The sequence below is a fragment of the Limulus polyphemus genome, unplaced genomic scaffold, assembly GCF_000517525.1.
Source record: "Limulus polyphemus unplaced genomic scaffold, Limulus_polyphemus-2.1.2 Scaffold12, whole genome shotgun sequence".
Classification (NCBI taxonomy): Eukaryota; Metazoa; Arthropoda; class Merostomata; order Xiphosura; family Limulidae; genus Limulus; species Limulus polyphemus.
In genome coordinates, this window is record NW_013665622.1 from 1,638,569 (window position 1) to 1,661,522 (window position 22,954).

Sequence of the window (22,954 nt, forward strand, 5' to 3'; positions counted from 1 at the left end):
ACCTGGCCATGCCGGGCTGTTTAGTTTTAAGCGCTAAGTATGAATCAAGCATTATAACTCGTGAAAAGTTAAAGTAAGGTTCCGTTCGGATATGTTTAATTTGTTGATAGTGCCAGGTAAGCATAGGAACCTCGTGGCTTAGTCAGGATATAGCCTATCTAAAATTTGAACTTTCTCTGCCTACTTTAAAGAATACTGTAGTTTTAAACTACACTATAGGGATAATAATGCGACTGAACACGCAAGGAATACTTCATATAAGGTGCAGTATACCAAAAAAAAGTTTGTTAAAACCATCAACAAACGACTCTCAACCCACCACAACCACACAACAAACACACACTTACGATTATAGCTCCACTAATATTTTATTGTTTCCTATGCCTATGATTTAATACCATCACCAAACAACCTACGACCTACAGCCACGCATGCACACATATGTTCTTGTTGTCTCATTTATATTTTATTGCTTCCTAAACCTACTGTTTAAAACTATTACCAAACAACCCCTCCCCGATCCACAACCGCAAAAAAACACACAAACAATTATAGCCACACTAATACTTTATTGTTTTCCATTCTTATCATTTAACACTATTACTAAACAAGTCCCCACCCACAACTGCACAAAACACACACATTTAAGTTTATAACCACACAAATATTTTGTTGCTTCCTACGCCTATTGGTTCACACTATCACCAAACAAGCCCCCTGCCGACCCACAACTACACAAAACACACACTGAAAGAATCCGAAATGCAGAGGTCAAAAACTAAGAGTAACGCTTTTAATCAAGGTTATGCTAACATGTTTTAAACACTATATATGTTAGAGAAGCGTTACATATAAATGAATGAACTGAGTTTTATTTACTCTACGCTTCGGTTTATCTGCGAAGTTTGGATTTAAATTTTCTATTATTTTAAAATTGTAAATATATAAATGAACTGACTTTTTCTTAATCTACAACATTAAAGTATCTGTGAAATTTGCATTTATATTTTCATTATGTTAAACGAAATGAGTGTAATAAAGATATTCGATTTAAATAACAAAATCAGTGACCAAAACCTGTTTTTAAGTATTGTGCCATGTAATAAATATTTTGATTCCCATCTTTATACTGTAAGCTTTTAAAATTTAATAGATAACCTTCTTTTCAGAAACCTACAATTGCTATGAATGCACGTTAGCTATCTTTTAATCTAGAATTAACTTTGAATTCTTAAACTGTGGATAACATATACTATCCGTTTTTCTATCACCAAAACTGAGGTTCATTTTGAAAAAAAAAAGGCATGACAGCCATTAACATAAAACAAGTGAGCTACTCATTGGCTACATTTGAATAATATATTCAGAAAAAAAGCTACTAGTTACCTGGCTGAAAAGAAGGAGAAACCCCATTGGACGGATAACTGCTAATTCCACGCATGTGTGATGATGACATTGGTAAAGTAGCTACCAAGGGATGGGTCATGTGAGGAGACTGGAATACGAAAATTGTCATTATTGGAATTTGAATACACACACACATACTGTATATATATATATAATGGAAAAATGTGTATTACAAACTTCAAATGTATAGTTGTGATCAGTGATTTTTTCTTTTCGGTGTACCTGGGGATAAATATAGTTGACTTATTGTGGGGCTAGTTATTACATATGGTCAAGTAAAGTCGCCAAAAATACAGAAATCTGTTTAAAAAGTCAGTCCTAGAAAAAACAACGCCACACTGCTATATTAATCAAAGCACTTGAAAAACAAAGGTTATTGAAAACTGCTCAGAAGAAAGTTATGAAGCAAAGGACAAAATTGTGGAAAATAAAACATTCAAAGCAGCAGGTTGTTTCCGAATGTTTGTTTTCTGCTCCTGCATGAACGTGGGTGCAGTGTATGAATTGTAAGGAGTGGTCCCATCTTGCTCCTAGAGAAGTGAGTGCAGAAAATGAATTGTAAAGAGAGGTCCCATTTTGAGTGCACTGAGAGAAATCCGTATTATGTGTGACCCCACTGTTAAGACTCCATGGACTGAAGTCCCAGTACGATTGTTTTTGGTTTAATAATAGTCACATTTATCCGAATTGGAAGTTTCTTTTACTGGCTACTCCAGTATCCACTTACACGACTTGGTAATTTAGTTGTTTGTTCCAACCAATTATTTTGGATGTAACAGAGTACCTCACTAGGTGTCAGAGCATTCCTTGTTTAAAGGGGCTCATTGTTACAGCTGACGTTTAGTTAAAACTGAAGATGTATATTAGAAACTATGTGAGATCCAAATATTTTATATTTTGTTTTTATAAGCATCGATACTACTCTATGTGAGTAGAAAATAGTAATTAATTATACCTTTATGTTTTTATTTAAGGAAACAATTTTTTTTAATGTAACAACTATTCCAGGTCTCCATTTACAACAGTGAAATCACTTGATTTATATTTTACACATTGAATAATTACAATTAATTCTTAGAGTATTTTCTAAAAATAAGGTTTTTTCTAAACGTTTTGTAAATGTTTTTACATTACATAAAAACACAACAGTATGGAGATATCAAAAACACATTACGTAAACACACAACGATATGGAAATATCAAAACCAGAAAAAAAAACAAATGATACAAAATACGTAACATGTCCAACAACTCCTTCTGACTGGAGTGAAAGTGACGTGTTGTAAATTTTTTTTACATTACATAAACACACAACGGTATGGAGATATCAAAAACAGAAAAAAAACAAATGATACAAAATACGTAACATGTCCAACAAATCCTTCTGACTGGAGTGAAAGTGACATTCGGTAAAACCTAAAAATAAGGTTTTTTTCTAAACGTGTTGTAATTTTTTTTACATTACATAAACACACAACGATATGGAAATATCAAAAACAGAAAAAAACAAATGATACAAAATGCGTAACATGTCCAACAACTCTTTCTGACTGGAGTGAAAGTGACGTGTTGTAAATTTTTTTACATTACATAAACACACAACGGTATGGAGATATCAAAAACAGAAAAAAAACAAATGATACAAAATACGTAACATGTCCAACAACTCCTTCTGACTGGAGTGAAAATGACATTCGGTAAAACCTAAAATTCACTCAAAAAAGAAGATCTGGCAAGGCTATTTTTTAAAACACGTTCATAAAATTTGGTTTCATGCTGAGGTGAATATCAAATAAAGATTTATTAGATTTATAAATTAAACAACGTAAAGCTAATAATGAAATGTCGGTTACTGCAATCTTGCGTCACAGGAAGTTAGGTGATGAATATTAATTATCTTTAATTAAGTAATAAGCTGTAGCATAGGCTAGATTTTGACACAAAGTGTGCACAATACAATGTTTCTGCCATACAAGGATTATTTTGGAAGGAATTAATCCTTCTATTGTTAAATTTGAAACAATAATTCTAATTACTGTTTCTAATCTAGATACCTCGGACATTGTAACACAAGTATTTAAGATAATGTTAAATTCATCAGCTCAGAAATAAATAAATATTCATCCAATTTTGTCTTATGTAGAATTAACTTATACATGTTTTGGGGTATTTTTTTTATTATGTTGAGCTAAAAAGGATTTTTATTGTTTCTTTTAGCGCATGGCTGTACAATGGGCTATTTGCGCTCTGTCCACCGCAGGTAATCAAGCCCCCGGTTTTAAGCATATTACATCCGTGAACCTAACGCTGACTCACCCGGGTCAAAATGTTTAGTAAAAATATTATTACCCTGGGATAAGCAGTCTTTGATTTCACTCAGATTTTATTTAATTAAAATCTTTTCCGACTCGTGATCTCGCAATGGCTGCTAACTAAAATATTACCGGAAGTTCTCTGGTGAGTCAGCGATAAGTATATGGACTTACAACGCTAAAATCAGGTGCTCGATTCATCCAAAAACAAAGCAAACAAACATTATCGAGATACTGTTTTGCTAATTTCTTAGAATTGTCGCAAGGCTTACAGCTAGCTTTTGGTTGAGTTAAAAATGAAAAAAAAAATAACATCATCATTTCACCTTCAAAGGAACAATAAGATGGTTCGACAATAGCATTTATTTTTATTCTTTCTTAGTTATCTGCTTGTTTGTTGTTTTGCATAAAGCTACAAAATGGATTATCTATGATCTGCCTACCGCAGGTATCGAAACCCAATTTTTAGCGTTATACTACTGCGGGGTTTCTTAGTTGTCAACATTGTAATGTATTTCGATATGACTGTTCCTAATCGGGAATTAAGAAATGCGATTTGTGAAATAGAATCACCAAACTTAAACACAAACATTTTTTTCTCAGCTTTTTGCTTATCCTAAAAAATGCGCGCGCACCTTACTATCTAAATGTGCATGCATTTAACGGATATAAACAAAAGACAGATGTAAATATAATTCAGCAAAGTTTTTGTAAAACAGCAACATATTATTATTATTACGATATTATCAAAGTTTATAAAAGGTCTAACGTTAGGTCGTAGAATAACATTATAAGTTTATATATTGATAGCATTAATTACGGTAAAGTTTTGCCCTAATTAAACTAAAGCAAAAAACGTTCACAAGTTACAATGTTAACTTATCACTATATCGAATATAGGTCGTACTTAATAAAGGCTTAACTAACGTTAGGTGACTAGTGGACTTAGAGATTTCGGTGTCTGCGATTACAATTCTTTTGTATTATTCTAGAAATCCTGTATTTGAATAATTCCTGTTGCAATAAAGATACTAATTTAACCGCAAATGTTTTGCGGGTCTCTGCTAGTTGTTATATATATTGCCTTACCATTGTGTTACTTGCTCTGTTGTTGCCATGTGATAGTACTAATTGACCATTCAAACGATTGTCATTTTGAGAAAGATGTTGCCTACTAAGAGACCCTTGATGCTTCGAGTTTAGGCCGCTAGGGGAGGTGTTTCCTAATGTCACATTGTTTTCACGGGAATTATGGTGAAAATCTTGAGGGTTCAAGTGAGGAGCTTCCAGCATGTTTCCTGAAATAAAAATAGAGATTTCTACAACTTTCGTTACGTAGTTAGTCGTTAAAAATCCCAATATGGTAATAGCTATGCGTGATCGTTAAAAATCCCAATATGGTAATAGCTATGCGTGAGTTAACTTACACGTTCAAAGGAGTATATTTCCAAATAAATTTTAAAAAAGACATTTCTTCAATTCAGTTTATCCTTTTATTTTATTTTAAATTTTGAGGCTTTTTTTTATGTTGAACATAAAATAGTACAGTTGTTATTGTGCTACCAACCTTGGGAGACATATGATGATCTTAGAATATTCTATTGTTTGTCTTTTTTTTTTCATTCAATATGGCTATCGTGCTAATTTAAATTCCAAATGAAAATACCATTATAATGAAAACTATTTAATATTCACGTTCATCATTACATGACGGAAATCCAGCGAACCAAGTGAACTTACCTGCAGGGCTGAGATGAGGACTATGAGTTGCAGGTGGCGACACCTGTGGCGACAGCTGCATAAGCTGACCAGCGTTGTTTGTGCTGTACACTGTATTATTGACGGGAACAGACAACGCCTGGAGTCCTGTCATGTGGTTGGGATTCGTCTGTTGCTACCAGAAATCATGAATAGATCCATAAATTATAAAATCTTACCGTGGAAGTACGTTTTGAATTCCTATAATACGTCTAAAACAGAACTAAATATGGGGAGATACCCTTCTTTAATATATGGTATATATGATAACTTAACAGCGCCAGCTGTGGTTCACAGAACTGATAATTTATAAAATTTGTTTGTACAAAATATACATAGGATCTTCTTAAAATACCTCAAACAGTATACATACAGCATGGGAAAGGTTTATCTTTTAATACAAGTTCTTAGTAACTATTCAAATAACACTATAATTTTTCACATTTTTAAAGAAAATCTTTAATAATAACTGTAATTCATATGTTCAACATAATTGGCAAGGATGAAGCCATTCGTAGTGAGTTGAAATGAATAAGCATGTTCGAAAGAAATAGACTCTCATAAGTCCATTCAATGTGCAGCAATATAAAAAATGTAAGAAAAAATTAAGAAACATGAAAGCTTGAATAAAAATGTTGTTATTTGCTATGTACTAATTTTTCTCAGTATTCAGTGAACGTTCGTTAACATTTGATAATATTTCTTATTTGAATAATATACTCTTTTCGTAAGACATTTAATAAAACACGTTATGAAGAAGTGTAGCTACTTAACTTCAAATTTTCCGCAACTGATTGATACAGCTGTGAATCTTATATTAATACAATTGTCTTACCCTATTTCCATGCAGGTTTGGACTGCGTGACATTAGAGCACAGATCTCGTCCTTTTGTGATGGAAGGGAAAAATCATCAACATCATTGTCGGGACTACTGCATTCATTTATTGTACTCTTGTGTTCCTTCTTAAAGATTGCCTATAGTTAAAAAAAAATCCCAACTAATTATGAAATAGCTACAAAATCATTTCTCACTGACAAAAGAAAAAAACATTACACGCTTAAACATAAATTTGGTACAAATTATCGACAAGTCATTATAGCAGAAAAAACAAAATAAATCAACAGAGATTAAAAGTAGAAGAAAATATTTTGTTTCTTTGATCATCACAATGACACTAGGTATTTATCAAATGGAACAATCTTAAGATCAATTAAACGATGTTAATGTCCCATACGTACTTCTATAATGTCGTTATTTGTTCTGCTTTCATGGGGTTCGTTGTACTCAGTATACTTCAGCAGTACTTTATCCATGTCTGTGCTGGCGTACTGAAATAGCTTATTGCTGTTGTTGAAAATGATCAGTGCGATCTCACAGTTACACAACACGCTCAGTTCATAAGCTTTCTTCATAAGTCCAAACTTCCGCTTGGTGAAAGTCACCTGCTCATAAAATAAATTTTTCTTTTCAAAATGTCATAAGAATTCTTTTTTCAAAATGTCATAAGAATTCTTTTTCAAAATATCATTAGAAAAATTTTCAAAATATCATAATTTCTTTTCAAAATGTCATAAGAATTCTTTTTTTCAAAATGTCATAAGAATTCTTTTTTCAAAATATCATAAGAAAAATTTTCAAAATATCATAAGAGATTTTTTTAAAATACCATAAGTTTTTTTGTAGTTAAGCACAAAGCTACACAATGGGCTATCTGTGCTCTGCCAACCACGAGTATCTAAACCCGGTCTCCAGCAGTGTAAGTCTGCAGACATGCCGTTGTGCCACTGGGGGGCAAAATACTCTACCCTATTTTTTCAAAATATCATAGGAGATATTTTCTAACATTAACGTTCTGTTGTACTTTTATTTGTGCACACTAGCTTCCTGTATAAAACGGCGATTTTCCGCATTTTGTTTACAGAAACCTCTTAGTAATAAATGAAAAACTGAATACAACTTAAAAAGATTGTTTGTCTTTAGTTAAGCATAAAGCCTCATAAAGGACTATCTGTACTCTGCCCACCACAGGTATCGAAACCCAGTTTCTAGTGTTGTGAGTCCATAGACATACCGCTGTGCCACTGGGGGGGGGGGCAACTTTGAAAGAGAATTTCTTTTCAACATATCATAATATAATGTTTTTTAATATATAATAAGAGAATATTTTTCAAAATATCATTGGATATATTTTTTAAATATTAATTTTCAAGTTGTACTTTTATGTGTGCACACTAGCTAGTTCTATATAACGACAATTTTCCGCATTTATTTCATTTTATTTTATTTTTTTGCTGTTACAGAAGTCTGAATAAACTGAATAAAACTTCGATTTGTTTGTTTGTTTGTAATTAAGCACAAAGCGTTGTAAATCCGTAGACATACCTCTTTGCCACTGGTGGGGGGGGGGTCATAAAACTTCGAAACAATGCGAGTAATAATGATAATGGATATGTGGGAAACGACAGCATATATTAACTTCACAAAACAGAAACGAAACCTGGTTCGTCTGCAGTAATAAAAGAAGTTTTATATATACATACAAAGTGTCTGAATGTCATATTATCAAGATTGTTTACTTCTGTTAAGAAAATATTGACATAATTTCCACACACCCTGTACAGTTATGCAGACTGTCTTTCGTACATATAATAATAAGTTAACCTCCAATATATTTATTTAAATTTTAAACACACTAGATATATTTTTTAAACATTAGTTACCATTCCTTCTATGCTTCTACAACAAGTATGAAACTTTTTTTGACAACAAAATGTTAATAATCGGCATTAGTTTGTCAAGGCAATGAAAAATTATTAGATTTGCTATCAGTTTAGGCCTCCACTGTTTGAGAGGCGGAGTATGTATATTTGTATATAATTTCGCTAACGTTAAAGTTTATATCAGTGCAAATTCACACACTAGTAATGAAAGTATGATTGAGACTGCGATAGTGCTCTTAGAAAGGACTCTCTTTTTTCATAATAACAGAACATATAACGTTAAGATCTTCAAGCAACCAGTACACGCCAACTCGTAATCAATTGCTGATCAGTGCCGGTTGTATGAGAACAAGCAACCGCCTGGAGTCTCGCACTAAGATTCATTTGTTCAAGCGCAAAGCTTGCAATAATGGGTTACTTGAGGTGTGTCCACCGCATGGATCAAACCCTGAATTTTAGCGTTTTAAGCCCCCCAAAACTTACCACTGAGGCAACGAGTGGGGGGGGGCATTGGTGAGATAAAAAGTAATATTTGAAATTAAAATGTATTTATTATTCTTTACCTCTTGCAAAAACGCAAAAAAATATACACACGAGATGTTTAATTCCCAAAAATAAAAGACATCTAATTTTAGCTTTACTTTTGTAAAAAAATCAATGAGGGAGACAAGGCTCCCTAAACCCCTCTGGAGCGCGCGACCTCTAAGTTGACTGTGTGGTCTGATTATCCTGCTGCTTGGGGTCTCGCATCAACTAAGATTGGCATTGTTTATTATATCGTCCTTTAACCCTCAGATTACCGACTTATTTTACAAATTTTAACACTGCATCACAATAAACAATTTTATATTTTTGCATGTTAAAACACAGAGTTTGACCGAAACAGGTTAACGAAAAAGCTTATTTTCTGTGCAAAAATATACATGGGGAGTTCAGCAGCAATGAGTGAAATAAACCTCAATGTTGAAGGTATATTGTGTTTTAATTTTTTGTATGACTCATATGTTACTATGGGTCCTGTAACCAACAAATTCATGGACCCACAAGTAATTTGGTGCATATGTTGTCTAGAAAATGGGTTTAAAAGACCGATGGAGTACTCATTGCTAATTCTAGGGTTAACGTACTGTTTATTAGAAAGCACTACCACTTCAAACAGATAAACAACAACTCGGTTGTACTTGTTTACCTGGCGGTTGCGATCGTCGGTGATTTTCGATATACGAATCTTTTTCCGACCCATTCTATAATTAGCTGTCGTCACGTTAATTTCTTTTAGAACCAACTGACGTCACTTCCTACTCGAAATAGCCAATTTCACTTCTTCCGAACTTGAGTGTGACGCCTGTCCCCGTTTTGATGACTGACCAACTCTAAAGTTGTGATGATGTGGAATCCTTCCGCTGCTATATATCGCCGGATAAGTCCCTCGGATATGTTGTTGATTTTCGTCCTTGCCAAGTTTTTTTTTTTAGAAACAGAATCTAGAAACACACACACGGAGATGATAAATACTAAGTCTGATAAATTTTCACAATTTTTTCTTAAATTAAGCTGTCAGTATGAGTGGTTAAGTTCCTGAAACTCCAGACAAATTCGTTATGCCATAATCATCAATTTTAAAGATTAATATGTGTAACATACATAAAATGGCCTACGAGTAAACCTTTTTTGAAACTGAGACTCGTTTGAACATTCTTAGAAAATGCCGTATGAAATATCTAGTAGATTTGTGACATAAGGGAAACTAGCATGAAAAAAATCAATATAACAACATACCTGAACAGAAATTGGTTATTTTTAGAAAACGGCAAGTATTCTTTAAACTCATTAAAACTAATATCAGTCAACATTAAACTTTGCTATTCGCTCCAATCAGATGTAGTGCAGAATCTAATGTTGAAATGACAATTAGATTGAAAACTAATATCAGTCAACATTAAACTTTGCTATTCGCTCCAATCAGATGTAGTACAGAATATAATGTTGAAATGACAATAAGATTGAAAACTAATATCAGTCAACATTAAACTTTTCTATTCACTCCAACCAGATGTAGTACAGAATATAATGTTGAAATGACAATTAGATTGAAAACTAATATCAGTCAACATTAAACTTTGCTATTCGCTCCAATCAGATGTAGTGCAGAATCTAATGTTGCAATGACAATAAGATTGAAAACTAATATCATTCAACATTAAACTTTGCTAGTCGCTCCAACCAGATGTAGTACAGAATCTAATGTTGAAATGACAATTAGATTGAAAACTAATATCATTCAACATTAAACTTTGCTAGTCGCTCCAACCAGATGTAGCACAGAATATAATGTTGAAATTGCAATTAGGTTGAAAACTAATTCATTGAAATGAAGTATAACTTTATACCTATCTTTTGTCATTAAACTGGAATATTTTGCTCTGAATGCAAGTCTATAAATAACGTAAAGTTCACATTATTTCACTGTCAGAAAGTTTCAGGAAATTTTTTGGTCACAGACAAAGGTTAGGGTAAGTAGCTTTACTTTCAACCTGTGCTTTTCCCAACTGATTGAAGCATCCAGATGGAACAGAACAATTTTGTTTTACTGTGTGTGATCAAATGCTTATACTGAATATTAGAGAAATTCTGGGTGACACACCACCAGAGGGCTTACCTAAGTTAAGCGAAAGCCATGAGGCATGAAAAATGGAAACAAGGAAGTGAGTGACGATGCGTTTATTCAAGAACTACACAACAGTAAAACTATAAAGCAAGGAGAGAACTGGAAAGGTCAAACACCTTCGGCTGTGAAGCTTATTTGTTCCCTTGAGAAGCACTGACAGACTATCTGAAACAACATTTTTAATTTTATGTAAAAATAATAATAAAATAATAATAGATGGCAGTGCAGCTACAACTTTATCATAATACCTTGCTTCACTAAAAAATTAATTGCAACACAACTGAACAAGGCTTGAAAAGGTAACACGATTTGCTGAATAATGTTTATGACCTCTGATGAGGGAGTCGGAGTTTTTACACTCAGGGAAAATGTAACAGATTAAAGACTATTGCATCTACCATACCACAACACATTTTAGTAAGTTCTCCATCTTAATATAATTTTACTGAAGTGAAATTTATCTGAATAAATATTTTATCCTCTGAAACTGGCTCGAATGATAAATTAGCCTTCGTGTAATTTTTTTCTCTCTATCTCCTTTTCTCTCCCTCTCTCTTTTTCTTTCTTTATTTTTATTTTTTTAGAAGAATGGATTACGTTACTTTGATATTCATACAAGTAAATTTATTAATTCAACTAAATTAATTAACTAGTTTCTGATTTAGTGTTTCTTGTCTTTTAACTTTAAGCTGCACTGTGTCTTCCGCAAGGATTGAGCCCCGAATTCTAGTGTTATAAGCCCCCAAGATTGTCGCTGAACACCGGAGGATTTTAAAAAGTTCATGGCAATCTACAAACTTTATACAAACACTGCCTTAGTCAAAAACGTCGTATAGGACGTATATGGATGTAAACAATTCCGTAGTTTAAAAATGATAATAATGACTCTACCGAACTTAGGCCTAGCATGTTGCACCATTTAATACGTGTCCTCGTTAGCTTATTTCTATCGGTTATAGACATTAGATAAGGTTTGCAGTATGTAGCCAATGACTCTTTAAACTAATCCGATAACAGCTCACAGTTCTTCCAGTTGCTGACGTGACTAAAATCATTTAGTAATACCCAAAATGATGTCTTAGTGGTAGATGGATTTGATTCAGGCTTAGGGCCGCAGAAAGGAATCTTTAAAAAAGACCACCCCTTCAATCCAGCGAGCACACATTTTCAAGATTTGGCTAGTTAACACACTCCTAATTATTTTTTTCCTACGTTTTAGCAAAATCTCAATTACATGTTTTCTTCATTATATTCAACTCAATTATAATGCAGTGAACCAATCTGAATCAGACATGATGTGGAGAAAGAAAATATTCCCAGAACAAAAAGTGTTTTGTCAATGTAATCAAAATAATAATAATTAAAATAAACACAACTATAAACCTCTGACTTAACATTATGATATCGTTATCTTTTAGGTTAAGATATAAAGGAAATAATTTTTTGCATTTATTTATTCGCTCATTCCTGTTGATTATCTCGGGAGAAGTTGCTAACATTTTGATAACTGATTAATTCAACAAGACTCCCTTACATTCCTAAAAAAAAAAACATGACATTTTGTCCATTGATGATTCATCGTAACTGACTGAATCACTTGCACTAATTAAACAAATATTTACTACTTCAGTAAGTAATATAGCTCGCCACGTAAAAAAATAGAAGTTTCAAAAATTAACAACTTATACAACTGCTTTTTTGTAGCAGCTATAAATGCAATATGTGTGTGTGTGTGTTAAAAATTATGTTAAACATTAAACTAAATCATTTGACTTAAAAGGAGGCACTAGTAAACATTAAACTAAAACAACTGACTTAAAAGGGGCACTAGTAAACATTAAACTAAATCAACTGACTTAAAAGGGGGCACTAGTAAACATTAAACTAAAACAACTGACTTAAAAGGGGGCACTAGTAAACATTAAACTAAAACAACTGACTTAAAAGGGGGCACTAGTAAACATTAAACTAAAACTATTGACTTAAAAGGGGGCACTAGTAAACATTAAACTAAATCAACTGACTTAAAAGGGGCACTATTAAACATTAAACTAAAACAGCTGACTTAAAAGGGGCACTAGTAAACATTAAACTAAAACAACTGACTTAAAAGGGGCACTAGTAAACATTAAACTAAATCAACTGATTTAAAAGGGGACAATAGTAAACATTAAACTAAAACAATTGACTTAAAAGGGGGCACTAGTAAGCTTTTAAATTAAATCAATAAGATCGTAATTTATCAGGTTTTGTGAGAGTTGACGGACCTATCACTGTTAAATCTGATTGGGGTGTAGCGACGTAATCCGATTAAAACGTAAGTAATAAAAACATTGTAACAAAACAGATTATTGTGTTATCAACATCATTAAGTGCTTTACTTCGAATAAACATATGGAAAAATGTAGACGACTAATCAATAATGGGATCTTCTTCGCTGTTTTTTAGTTCATTACAATTGAAGTGAAACAAAAACATTGTGTCAAGAGAAAACTCATTAAAAACAAATTTAATTTTCTGGTAATCAACTACAAAATTCGTTTAGGATAATACTAACTTTGCAGTGGTAAAAACCGAAACCACATTAACATTAATAATCGGCAACCAGATCGCACGTATGACTAGTTTTCTTATTTAGTTTTTTCTTTTCTTTTAACCTGGTCACTTTCTGTCGTGTCACTTAGGTTGAAAATTCAACCCACACAAAAATTATTAATCAACAACCCAGATCACATAACTCGGGACATCAAAACAGAACGATCAGTACCGATCACTTTTTGTAACATCACTGATCTCTTTCTTTAGTGTCACTGATCACTTTCTGTAATGTCACTGAACACTTTCTGTAATGTCACTGAACACTTTCTGTAATGTCACCGATCACTTTCTATAATGTGACTGAACACTTTCTGTAATGTCACCGATCACTTTCTGTAATGTGACTGAACACTTTCTATAATGTCAATGATTATTTTCTGTAGTGTCACTGATCACTTTCTGTAATGTCATTGATCAACTTCTGTAATGCCAATGATTACTTTCTGTAGTGTCACTGATCAATTTCTGTAATGCCAATGATTACTTTCTGTAGTGTCACTGATCACTTTCTGTAATGTCACTGATTACTTTCTGTAGTGTCACTGATCACTTTCTGTAATGTCACTGATCACTTTCTGTAATGTCACTTGACTTGAATAATTAATTATTTTAAGGAATTATTTTGAACAGAACGGTCATCTAAGAAAGAGATGGCTTTTCAATTCACAGGAAAGTTGTTTTTTTTATGTTAAGTTTAATTACTAACTAAGTTAAATAGAAACTGTCCTATAAGTATAGAGAACAATTATTTGTTTGTTTCGGATACTTCCATAAAGCTACAGAAGAGCTATCTGAGTTATTCATTCCTAATATTAACTGATAGACTAGATATAGTTAGTCAACAGCATCTAACGCTAACTCTTGGGCTACTCTAATGGAATAGTGATATTTTACTGTCACTCTTATAATGCATCTGCGACTCCAACGTACGGAAAACGATATTTCAGAATCTGGACCCTCGAATTTGTAGGCTGGCATGCTAACCACTAGGCCACGCCCGCCCCATATAAAATGAAAAAAAAAAAGATTTATCAAAACTCAACTTTCTCACGCCTTACTAATATAATCAATTTTGCTTTTTTTTCTATTTCACAAAACACAATAATGGAGAGTAATTTTCTAAGATGGGGGGGAAATTAAATATTTTTCATTTCTTGAAATTTACTCCATTCGCCTAGAAATACACACTGCACAAACAAGAGATTGTAGAAGATTAACAGCTGTTAAACCACAATCGGCCCCATCTATTTCAATATTAATTTATACTTAGCTAATAAAAATATTAATAATTCATCCAAAACATACCATTGTGTGGAAAAGTTTGTTATGTTTGTTTTTTCATGGATTTCGCGCAAAGCTACTCGAGGGCTATCTGCGCTCGCCGTCCCTAATTTAGCAGTGTAAGACTAGAGGGAAGGCAGCTAGTCATCACCACCCACCGCCAACTCTTGGACTACGCTTTTACCAACGAATAGTGGGATTGACCGTCACATTATAACGCCCCCACGGCTGAAAGGGTGAAAATGTTTGGTGTGACGGAGGTGTGGAAAAGAATAATAATCTTAATTAATTAAGCTATTTCGATCAAATTGTGGAAATGCAAATATACAAGTCTTCCGTTCGAGTTAAACGGCAAAATTAGGGTAAACTGAGTAGATCACAACTTACCGTATTGCCCCTAATTAACTACCATGGGGCATCGCAAACTGCTCATTATAGTACTTGTGCAGTTCCGGATTCTATTTTTTACCTGTGATTTGTTGATTTCAATGCTAATAAGTGTGCGTGTGCATTTGTTTTTCTCCTTTTTTTTTCAGTCCCCCGCTGGTACAGCTGTAAGTCTACGGATTTACAACGTTAAAATCAAGGGTTCGATTCCTCTCAGTGGACCGATGTGGCTCTGTTATAAGAAAAAAACACCCGCACACTTCTTTTTTTCAAATTAATATTACGATAATAAAAGTGGATTATATTTTGTATTACTATTGCTGTCACACAAGGTAAGCTTTACTTTATAAAATACGGGGGAGGGCGATAATTAGAGAGGGGGCTTTAATTAGGAGCAATACGGTATAGATAACATGGTATGGTATCATATGCTAATAATTTAAACCCGATATACCATTGTGTGGGAAGGCGAAAAACGTTAAAAGTAAATTCAGTTTATTAAACTTTTTGCATCAGATTGAGTAATCTCTGTATGAACAAATTTTTCCGGGACGAGTTACTCACAAAAAATAAGGGTGAATTAAGTAGATCATAATCACATGAAACAGTCCGATGGGGTCGCTGACGAACCCACATGGTAAGATATAATACTTCCGGTCTGACGTAAGTAAAGTCCCTGGTTTCAAGAACCTGAACAAGTAAGCACTGCTCGGAATGTTTATGTACGTGAAATCAGACCAAGCAGGGGTCTTACATCTGGCAGCCTTACGTGCCAGAACTTAGAGGCGCTTCTAAGTCAAGTTTTTCCAACATATATTCTTACTTTCATAACTGCTTATGACAGGTAATCCAGGTATAGATACGACCTACTTATGAACTCCGATTCTTGTTATTGTCTCAGCAATATATACTTCTTACTAAACCTGTTTTTGTCTTATGCTATTTTCAATGATTATAATCCTTTATAAACACAAGATATTACTATATAGTTTCTGTATAGTTACTATATATGTTTCTGGAAATCTCTGTGAAGCGCTGATCTTTCACCATGCCGTTATAAAGGGATTTTTTTTTAAGTCAATACCTATCTCTCTATCAATCTATCTTTTCCTTTACCCTAACTAATAAATCTGGATACCGACTACATAAATAGATGGATAAATAAGGCTATCTATGCTTTTGTCTGGTTCTCTTTGTCTGTTTATCTGTTCTTGTTTTTCCTGTTAGTGTAAACAACTTTAGTATCATTACATCAAATTTTCATCCAAGCGAAGTCACACCGACTGTTGTTCTTGCATAACTCCATATAAAACGAACATTGTTCATATAAAATAATGTAAATGACTTTAGTAACATTACATCAAGTTTTAGCTAAGCTAAGTCACACCGAGTGTTGTTCTTGCATTACTCCATATAAAACCAACGTTGTCCATATAAAATAATGTAAATGACTTTAGTAACATTAATCAAGTTTTATCAAAGCTAAGTCACACAGAGTGTTGTTCTTGCATTACTCCATATAAAACAAACGTTGTGAGAAGCTCCTTCGACACAGCTATGCGCCACTTTACCGATCTAATTCGTGTAAGGTTTTCATGACGTCTATAGTCCTTCCACGAGCTTAGCGTGCGATACATTTCAGTGTTTTTTGAAGGCAAAGGGATATTGAGAAATATATTGATTCGCATGCACGGATGACGTCAGTTGGAATAAAACGAATCACTCTGATATTTATTTAGAGAAAGACTTGGATAAATATATATCGTTCTTTCTTTCTTATACCTTAATGGTCTCACCATGAACGCCCGAAACAGCATTAAAACCCCGCCCAGAGCTATTTTTAAATCTACATATAAAACCATGCTTATATAGCTTGTATGTCCCTATATTTATGTATTGATAAAGACTAGTAAATGCCATCAGGTGAGTTATCATGACCTTGTAAATTTAAAGCGCTTTAAAACACACTTCTTGTAATAAATGTACATGCAAATACTGATACTTATAAAGCATTAAAAATTCATGGATACGCTAAAAACATATATATATATATATACGTGCACATATATAATATAATTACTGTTTTAATAACTTAAGTCAAAATGAGCAGGTCATTTTTTATGTTTGTTAAAAACAATATCTGAATTTTCTCAATTTCAACTTATATTGACATATTTGAGGCGACAAAGCGAAAACGTGCAAGTGGCATAGGCCAAACCAGGTTTGTTGTGTGAACAGTGTAACAATCATACTTTGAATTTGATGGTTTCTCCAGCAACCAAGAAAGTAAAAGAACTGGTTGAAATAAGACTTTCATAATTTTTCAACTGTTATAATGAACTCTTCCCATATATATATATATACCTGGGTTCGTTTCTCGGCATAATTGTTTTTCTATTTGAATCCCATATCTTGACGAAGACTTTGACTTTCCCTGTTCCCATGACGTTCTGAAGAAATATTTGAAGCTGAAATAATCACATTAATCATTTGATTTGACTGTAAAGTAAACAAAAAAAAGAAAAAGAGAAAACAAAAACTACTCTGATGTTTACATAAGACATCAGTCTACATTTCCTGGTCTAAACGTTACCATATTTTCGTTGTTACTTCCATGCTGAGAAGAAAAAAAACAACTGTCTCTTAAAAGACTACATTTGTTTACTGTGGGATTATTCTTCGAAATGTAATGTAACATTAGATACGAAAGTTCTCAAGACTGTATCAATATCAGTCCTCAACTGGGTCAGCGGTAAGTTTACTGACGTTAAATTTTCCCGCGATGTACAGAACGCAGATATCCTATTGTGCAGCTTTGCGCTAAAATAAACAAATTATTTCAATATCCTGATTTGTTTCTTTAATGAGGACATACATATATAAAAATACACCTTCACGTGCACACACATTCCATTGCGTTGCGTTTTTTTCTTCTATTAGGCTTAATTTTCTTTTCAATCCTGCACGCATCAGTGCGGTTACTTCACTGATTTACGATCAGTTTCGAGTATTTGTTGTTAAAAAAATACGCCTTCATTTTCATGTTTTCGCTCAATGTGTTTCATGATTTTGGAATTACTAAATGTTTCTATATGCGTAAGAAATTATCCTTAAGTTTGGGGAAACATTTATGTTTCTGTAACTACCAGGATATAGCATCGAAAACTTAAAAGTAATGTTACTGTTTTATCGCAAAACGTTATTATCATGTGGTATTTCTATAAACGATGTTTGTAGGTTTGTTTTAAAAAAAAATATTGCAAGGCTATAATCGTATGAGCTATTGTGGAGAAACTGTCTTTACAAATATTTCGGAACAGTCCATTTTATCGTTCTGTTCGTAGCCTTGTAATGGTGCACATGGAAACATATTTTTTAAAAAGGCCATAACAAAAGTACAGGCAACTTTTACAAGGTGCACATGAAAACATTTTTTAAAAAGGCCATAACAAAAGTACAGGCAACTTTTACAAGGTGCACATGAAAACATTTTTTAAAAAGCCATAACAAAAATACAGACCACTTTTACAAGGTGCGCATGAAAATATTTTTTTAAAAAAGGCCATAACAAAGGTACAGGCAACTTTTACAAGGTGCACATGAAAACATTTTTTAAAAAAGCCATAACAAAGGTACAGGCAACTTTTACAAGGTGCACATGAAAACATTTTTTAAAAAGGCCATAACAAAAGTACAGGCAACTTTTTTCCCCCCACTTATCTACATTGTAAGAATCACCTTTTAGTATAACATAATTTAGGAACGATTTAACTATTTTTTTCTTCTTCTTTTTACAAATACCTAATATACGTTATCTTAAGGTCACAGTAGACTTACTGATCTGACCCACATGTGTACATTGCAGTTAGATCCTTTGTAAGGTAAGCCTAATAAAATGACAAATTGACTCTCTTTTGTAGATTATATCTCCACGTTACGTGAAATGGACCTTAAACTAAAACCATACGGCCTGTGTATCTATTGTGATCGTAAAAGTAGATAAGCTTATAGACAGGTGGGTCAAGTTGTAAAAATCTGCATGCGACTGTGTTAAAAGTCAGTACGAAATGTTGATGTGGCTACCACTGTAGAGCCATCTGTCTATGAAGAAAAATGGCACTCGCCTTTCTAAGCTGCAAGAGTTAATGTTTAGAAAGAATAAAACAGCATTCGGGCGTAAAATTAGAACAAATAAATATGAAAAAAAAAAAAACCTACAGTAGTGAGCCAGGCTTATTGCTAATGGCCATTTGTGGCTCATAATAGTAAAACAGAATCTCACGTAAAGGAAGTATTATTGTTTTTATGAGAAGTAACTTAGTAATAAATTTTTTGTAACTGTGCGTATAAATATCAGTACAATAGACTCGTTTGGTGAATCGAATGTAGTATCACCTACAATCGTTTTATAATACATTGGCCTTATTATTTGACGACAAAATAAGGAACTCCTCTAGGTACAAATACTGGGAGCAATATATTTTTTACATATTTGTCGAATATTCGTGCACGAATATTTGTCAGGTTTTTTTCTACGTATGTAAGTCATATCGTCTATCGTGTATCAAGTGACTTGACCCCACCCCCATTGTTTGTGTTACTCAGTTCAAAGCTACTAACGAACGGGTTGTGCACGCACTATGAAATGTTTATTTACACGTTAGGTGTGAACTTTCATAGCAATCGTTCAAGATTATTTCACAAATTACATATCCGAGAGAGAGAGATAATAAGTTTAAAAACAAGACGTGTTGGGACAGAGCTAAGCACCAAAACATCGGAGGCGTCATCCTGGAAATGCAGTGGCCTACATCGAGTGATTCAGGTTCGAGGGGTTCTTCACCCGCAGCTTTCAGCTCAAGTCAGGCCTATAGATTCCCGTGCCGGGCACGACGGTGTGAGAGTCCGCTTGGACTGGTGAGACAACCATTGCGAGGGATGAACGACTAAGTCAATATCTAGGACACTACAAACAAGGTCATGTGCCGTAATGAGGCCAATGTTCGGTTCTCGGAAGAAAATACGCTTACATTTAGTTACCAGCTTATACTTTCTTTGGAGCACTCGGTGAAACCTAGACGAACTTTATTGTGAACAGAAATGGTTGTATTACAGCCTGAGGGAAATTAAACCAAACCTATTTTATAATCGAAACAGATGGCAGTCTAAAAAAGCCAGAAAAACAATGCTCTTATTGTTGTTGTTTTTTCTTGTTATTCTGACTGGTTTGCTGGAAAGATAGGAGGTTAATGAAACTGAAATACACGTGGTTGACATAAGTAACTACCAAGTAAACCAGTTTTACACGATCTTTGCTATTCTAGAGTTGTTGTTTTTTCATCTTCAGTGAAGCTTTCGACGACGAAAAAAATGCAAAATGGGAATTTTTTAAGATGATTTAATCAATTAAAAAATCGTTTTTCATTTAACACACACCCATATATATATATATATACGGAAGTATTATGTTATAAAAACTTAACTATGTGCAGTTGAAATAATGTAACAAAATTCCATTTTTGTGGATGAATAGATCACATTTACCCACCTTCTTTTAAAAATATGGTCTATAGCGGATGAGAACGTAACAATGCTAATAACCACAACGTGCAGAAACAATCAGTAGGAAGAACAACGCTTCAGTGCATTTTAACGTAAGTAATGTACGAACATTTTCTGTATATGAGAAAATGCTCTTTTGTCTCTTTCTATACTCCTCTATGCATGTGTGTGAATACTATGTGTGTGAACACTCTCATTTCCAAAGGAAATTAATTCAAAGAAAAAAAATCTTTAAAAAAAAGAATATAATGATGATGAGAGTACTTAAAATCCAAACCAAATTCTTCTCTGCACATGCATCAATGTGCTAACATGTATGAATAATATTTATCTTCTTTTTACAACACACGAAATTGAATGTTTATAGTTATAGTTATTCTGTGTATCCGGATATTAGGAAAGTGTTGCTTCAGTACTGTTGGACATTGTGTTGTATGTTTGAGATAGGAAGTATTAACTATAACAACAATTGGTGTTAATTCAATAACATAAGGCTGGATATAATCTATAAATGAGACATAGATTGAAATCCGTTAACTTAACGACAACACTGCTTTCTGTAAACATACAAGTTTCTTATCATTCATTTTTAGATATGAAATGCCTCAATGAAAAAAATGTTTACCTTAATGGAAACCTAGAAACGTACAATATATATCAGCGAAATCAATGAAAACAACCAGTCAAGAACAAAATACTTTGAACGCCATGTTTTTTACGTATGTTAGTGGTGAAGAGTATACTGGTTGGACCAATTTCTTAAAAGATATAGCTAGCTAAGTGTCTTATCTCGTAAATGGTAAACAACGTTTCTATACTTTTCAAGAAAATCGTATAATACTAGCAATAAGTCGATAGATGTAACAAATCGAAATGATTTAAAGCTATTGAAATATTCAATAATTTTTGTATCACATCTAACACTAATGTAAGCACTGACCAAACCTGTAGCGCCTATTTTAATCACGAATTATTATAAAAAAAATTGTTTTCATGTCAGTATTTGGCTTATTTCCAGCATGGTTAATAATCATTGTATACCAAAACCAGTTTGTTCTCACACCTCTTTGAATTCTCTACTGATCGTAAATATTTTTTACTAAAAAAAAATGCTCTTAAAAAGTGAACATTTATTACTGACTTAAGTTACCTTCTACAGGGAAATTTAGTGGAAGGAAACGAAGGTCTCAAAACGGCTAAAGTAAACAAAAACTTACGTCGATTTAACAACTCATCATTTTTCGACTGCTAAACTTAACACTTTGCTACATGAAGCAATACGGGGAAGAAGTCTCAAAATAACCATAGGAGAAAATCACCAAAAATAGTACCTTACCTCCAAGCACCACGAAATCTGGCCAAGTCTGCCAACTTTTCCGTGGCTCAGCAAGCATGTGCGCCATTCAGAGACATGCGCACTAAGAAGTAGACGTCACTAATATAATGGCCAATGAGAGCGAAATTACCTGCCATCGATTCTCTTGTTTAGCGCGCGTCATCCAGGTAGCTCGGCAAAACACCTCAGAATCACATTCGAAGCAAAAGCTGCTGGATCAGACATGTAGGTACCATGGTTACGGTGAAGTTACAGAAACCTTGAAGTTTTACGTATTCCTTTTGAAGTTATGACGTCAACATGGCTTAGGGGATCGAATTGTGCCTCCAAAATAATGTGCTTAAAACACTTTTGTAATTGTCAATCTCGATAACTATTTTTGTACAATAATAAGCCATAATCAATCACGATCAAACATACATTTTTCACCCTGACAAAATCGTTTAAGGCCTTTCAAACACAATTATATGAAAGTAACTTGAAGAGAAAAAAAAAAAAGGTACGATAACCGTATTACCTATCTCTCTATAAATCTGAATGAAGTTATACCGCGTCACAATATACAACAGGTAGCAGCTGCTCGTCGACACAGGTGCAGTGAACCTTGCTTCTTAGTGCAGTGGTTGTCTTCTTCCTCGTCTAGATAACATATTAAAACTATAGTGTTACGGAAGTCGCTTCTCTTATGTATCGTTCTGTGTTAGTTATATACAAGTCAGTTCTCTCATACCTCAAATTGAGCACGACTTTAAAGAGAAGTACTTTCTTTAGAATCAGATATACGTTTCAGAAAACTTTCCCGACAATTGGATTGCGATAAATTAGAGCAGAACAATTTTTATATTAAGACAATAAGATACTGCATACTGTTATCGAACTATTAAGACAATAAGATATTGCATACTGTTATCGAACTATTAAGA

General features: G+C 33.4%; 1 protein-coding gene across 5 annotated transcripts in view; it reads right to left on the bottom strand.

The window, feature by feature from the left end:
* The window catches only part of LOC106456881 (myocyte-specific enhancer factor 2C-like), a 44,481-nt gene that overhangs the window by 4,931 nt on the left and 16,596 nt on the right, over positions 1 to 22,954 (bottom strand). The window contains exons 1-7 of one of the 5 annotated variants that reach the window (XM_022382724.1): positions 22,032 to 22,072; positions 9,389 to 9,683; positions 6,718 to 6,921; positions 6,313 to 6,453; positions 5,460 to 5,607; positions 4,809 to 5,017; positions 1,387 to 1,495 (exon numbers count right to left, since the gene is read on the bottom strand). In XM_022382724.1, the coding sequence (XP_022238432.1) occupies positions 1,387 to 1,495; positions 4,809 to 5,017; positions 5,460 to 5,607; positions 6,313 to 6,453; positions 6,718 to 6,921; positions 9,389 to 9,442 (865 nt within the window). In that variant the 5' untranslated portion in view covers positions 9,443 to 9,683; positions 22,032 to 22,072. Of the gene's footprint in view, positions 1 to 1,386; positions 1,496 to 4,808; positions 5,018 to 5,459; positions 5,614 to 6,312; positions 6,454 to 6,717; positions 6,922 to 9,388; positions 9,684 to 10,858; positions 10,992 to 17,497; positions 17,557 to 22,031; positions 22,073 to 22,954 lie in introns of those variants that run through there. The other 4 variants (XM_013916254.2, XM_022382714.1, XM_022382710.1 and 1 more) reach the window with 4 other exon arrangements.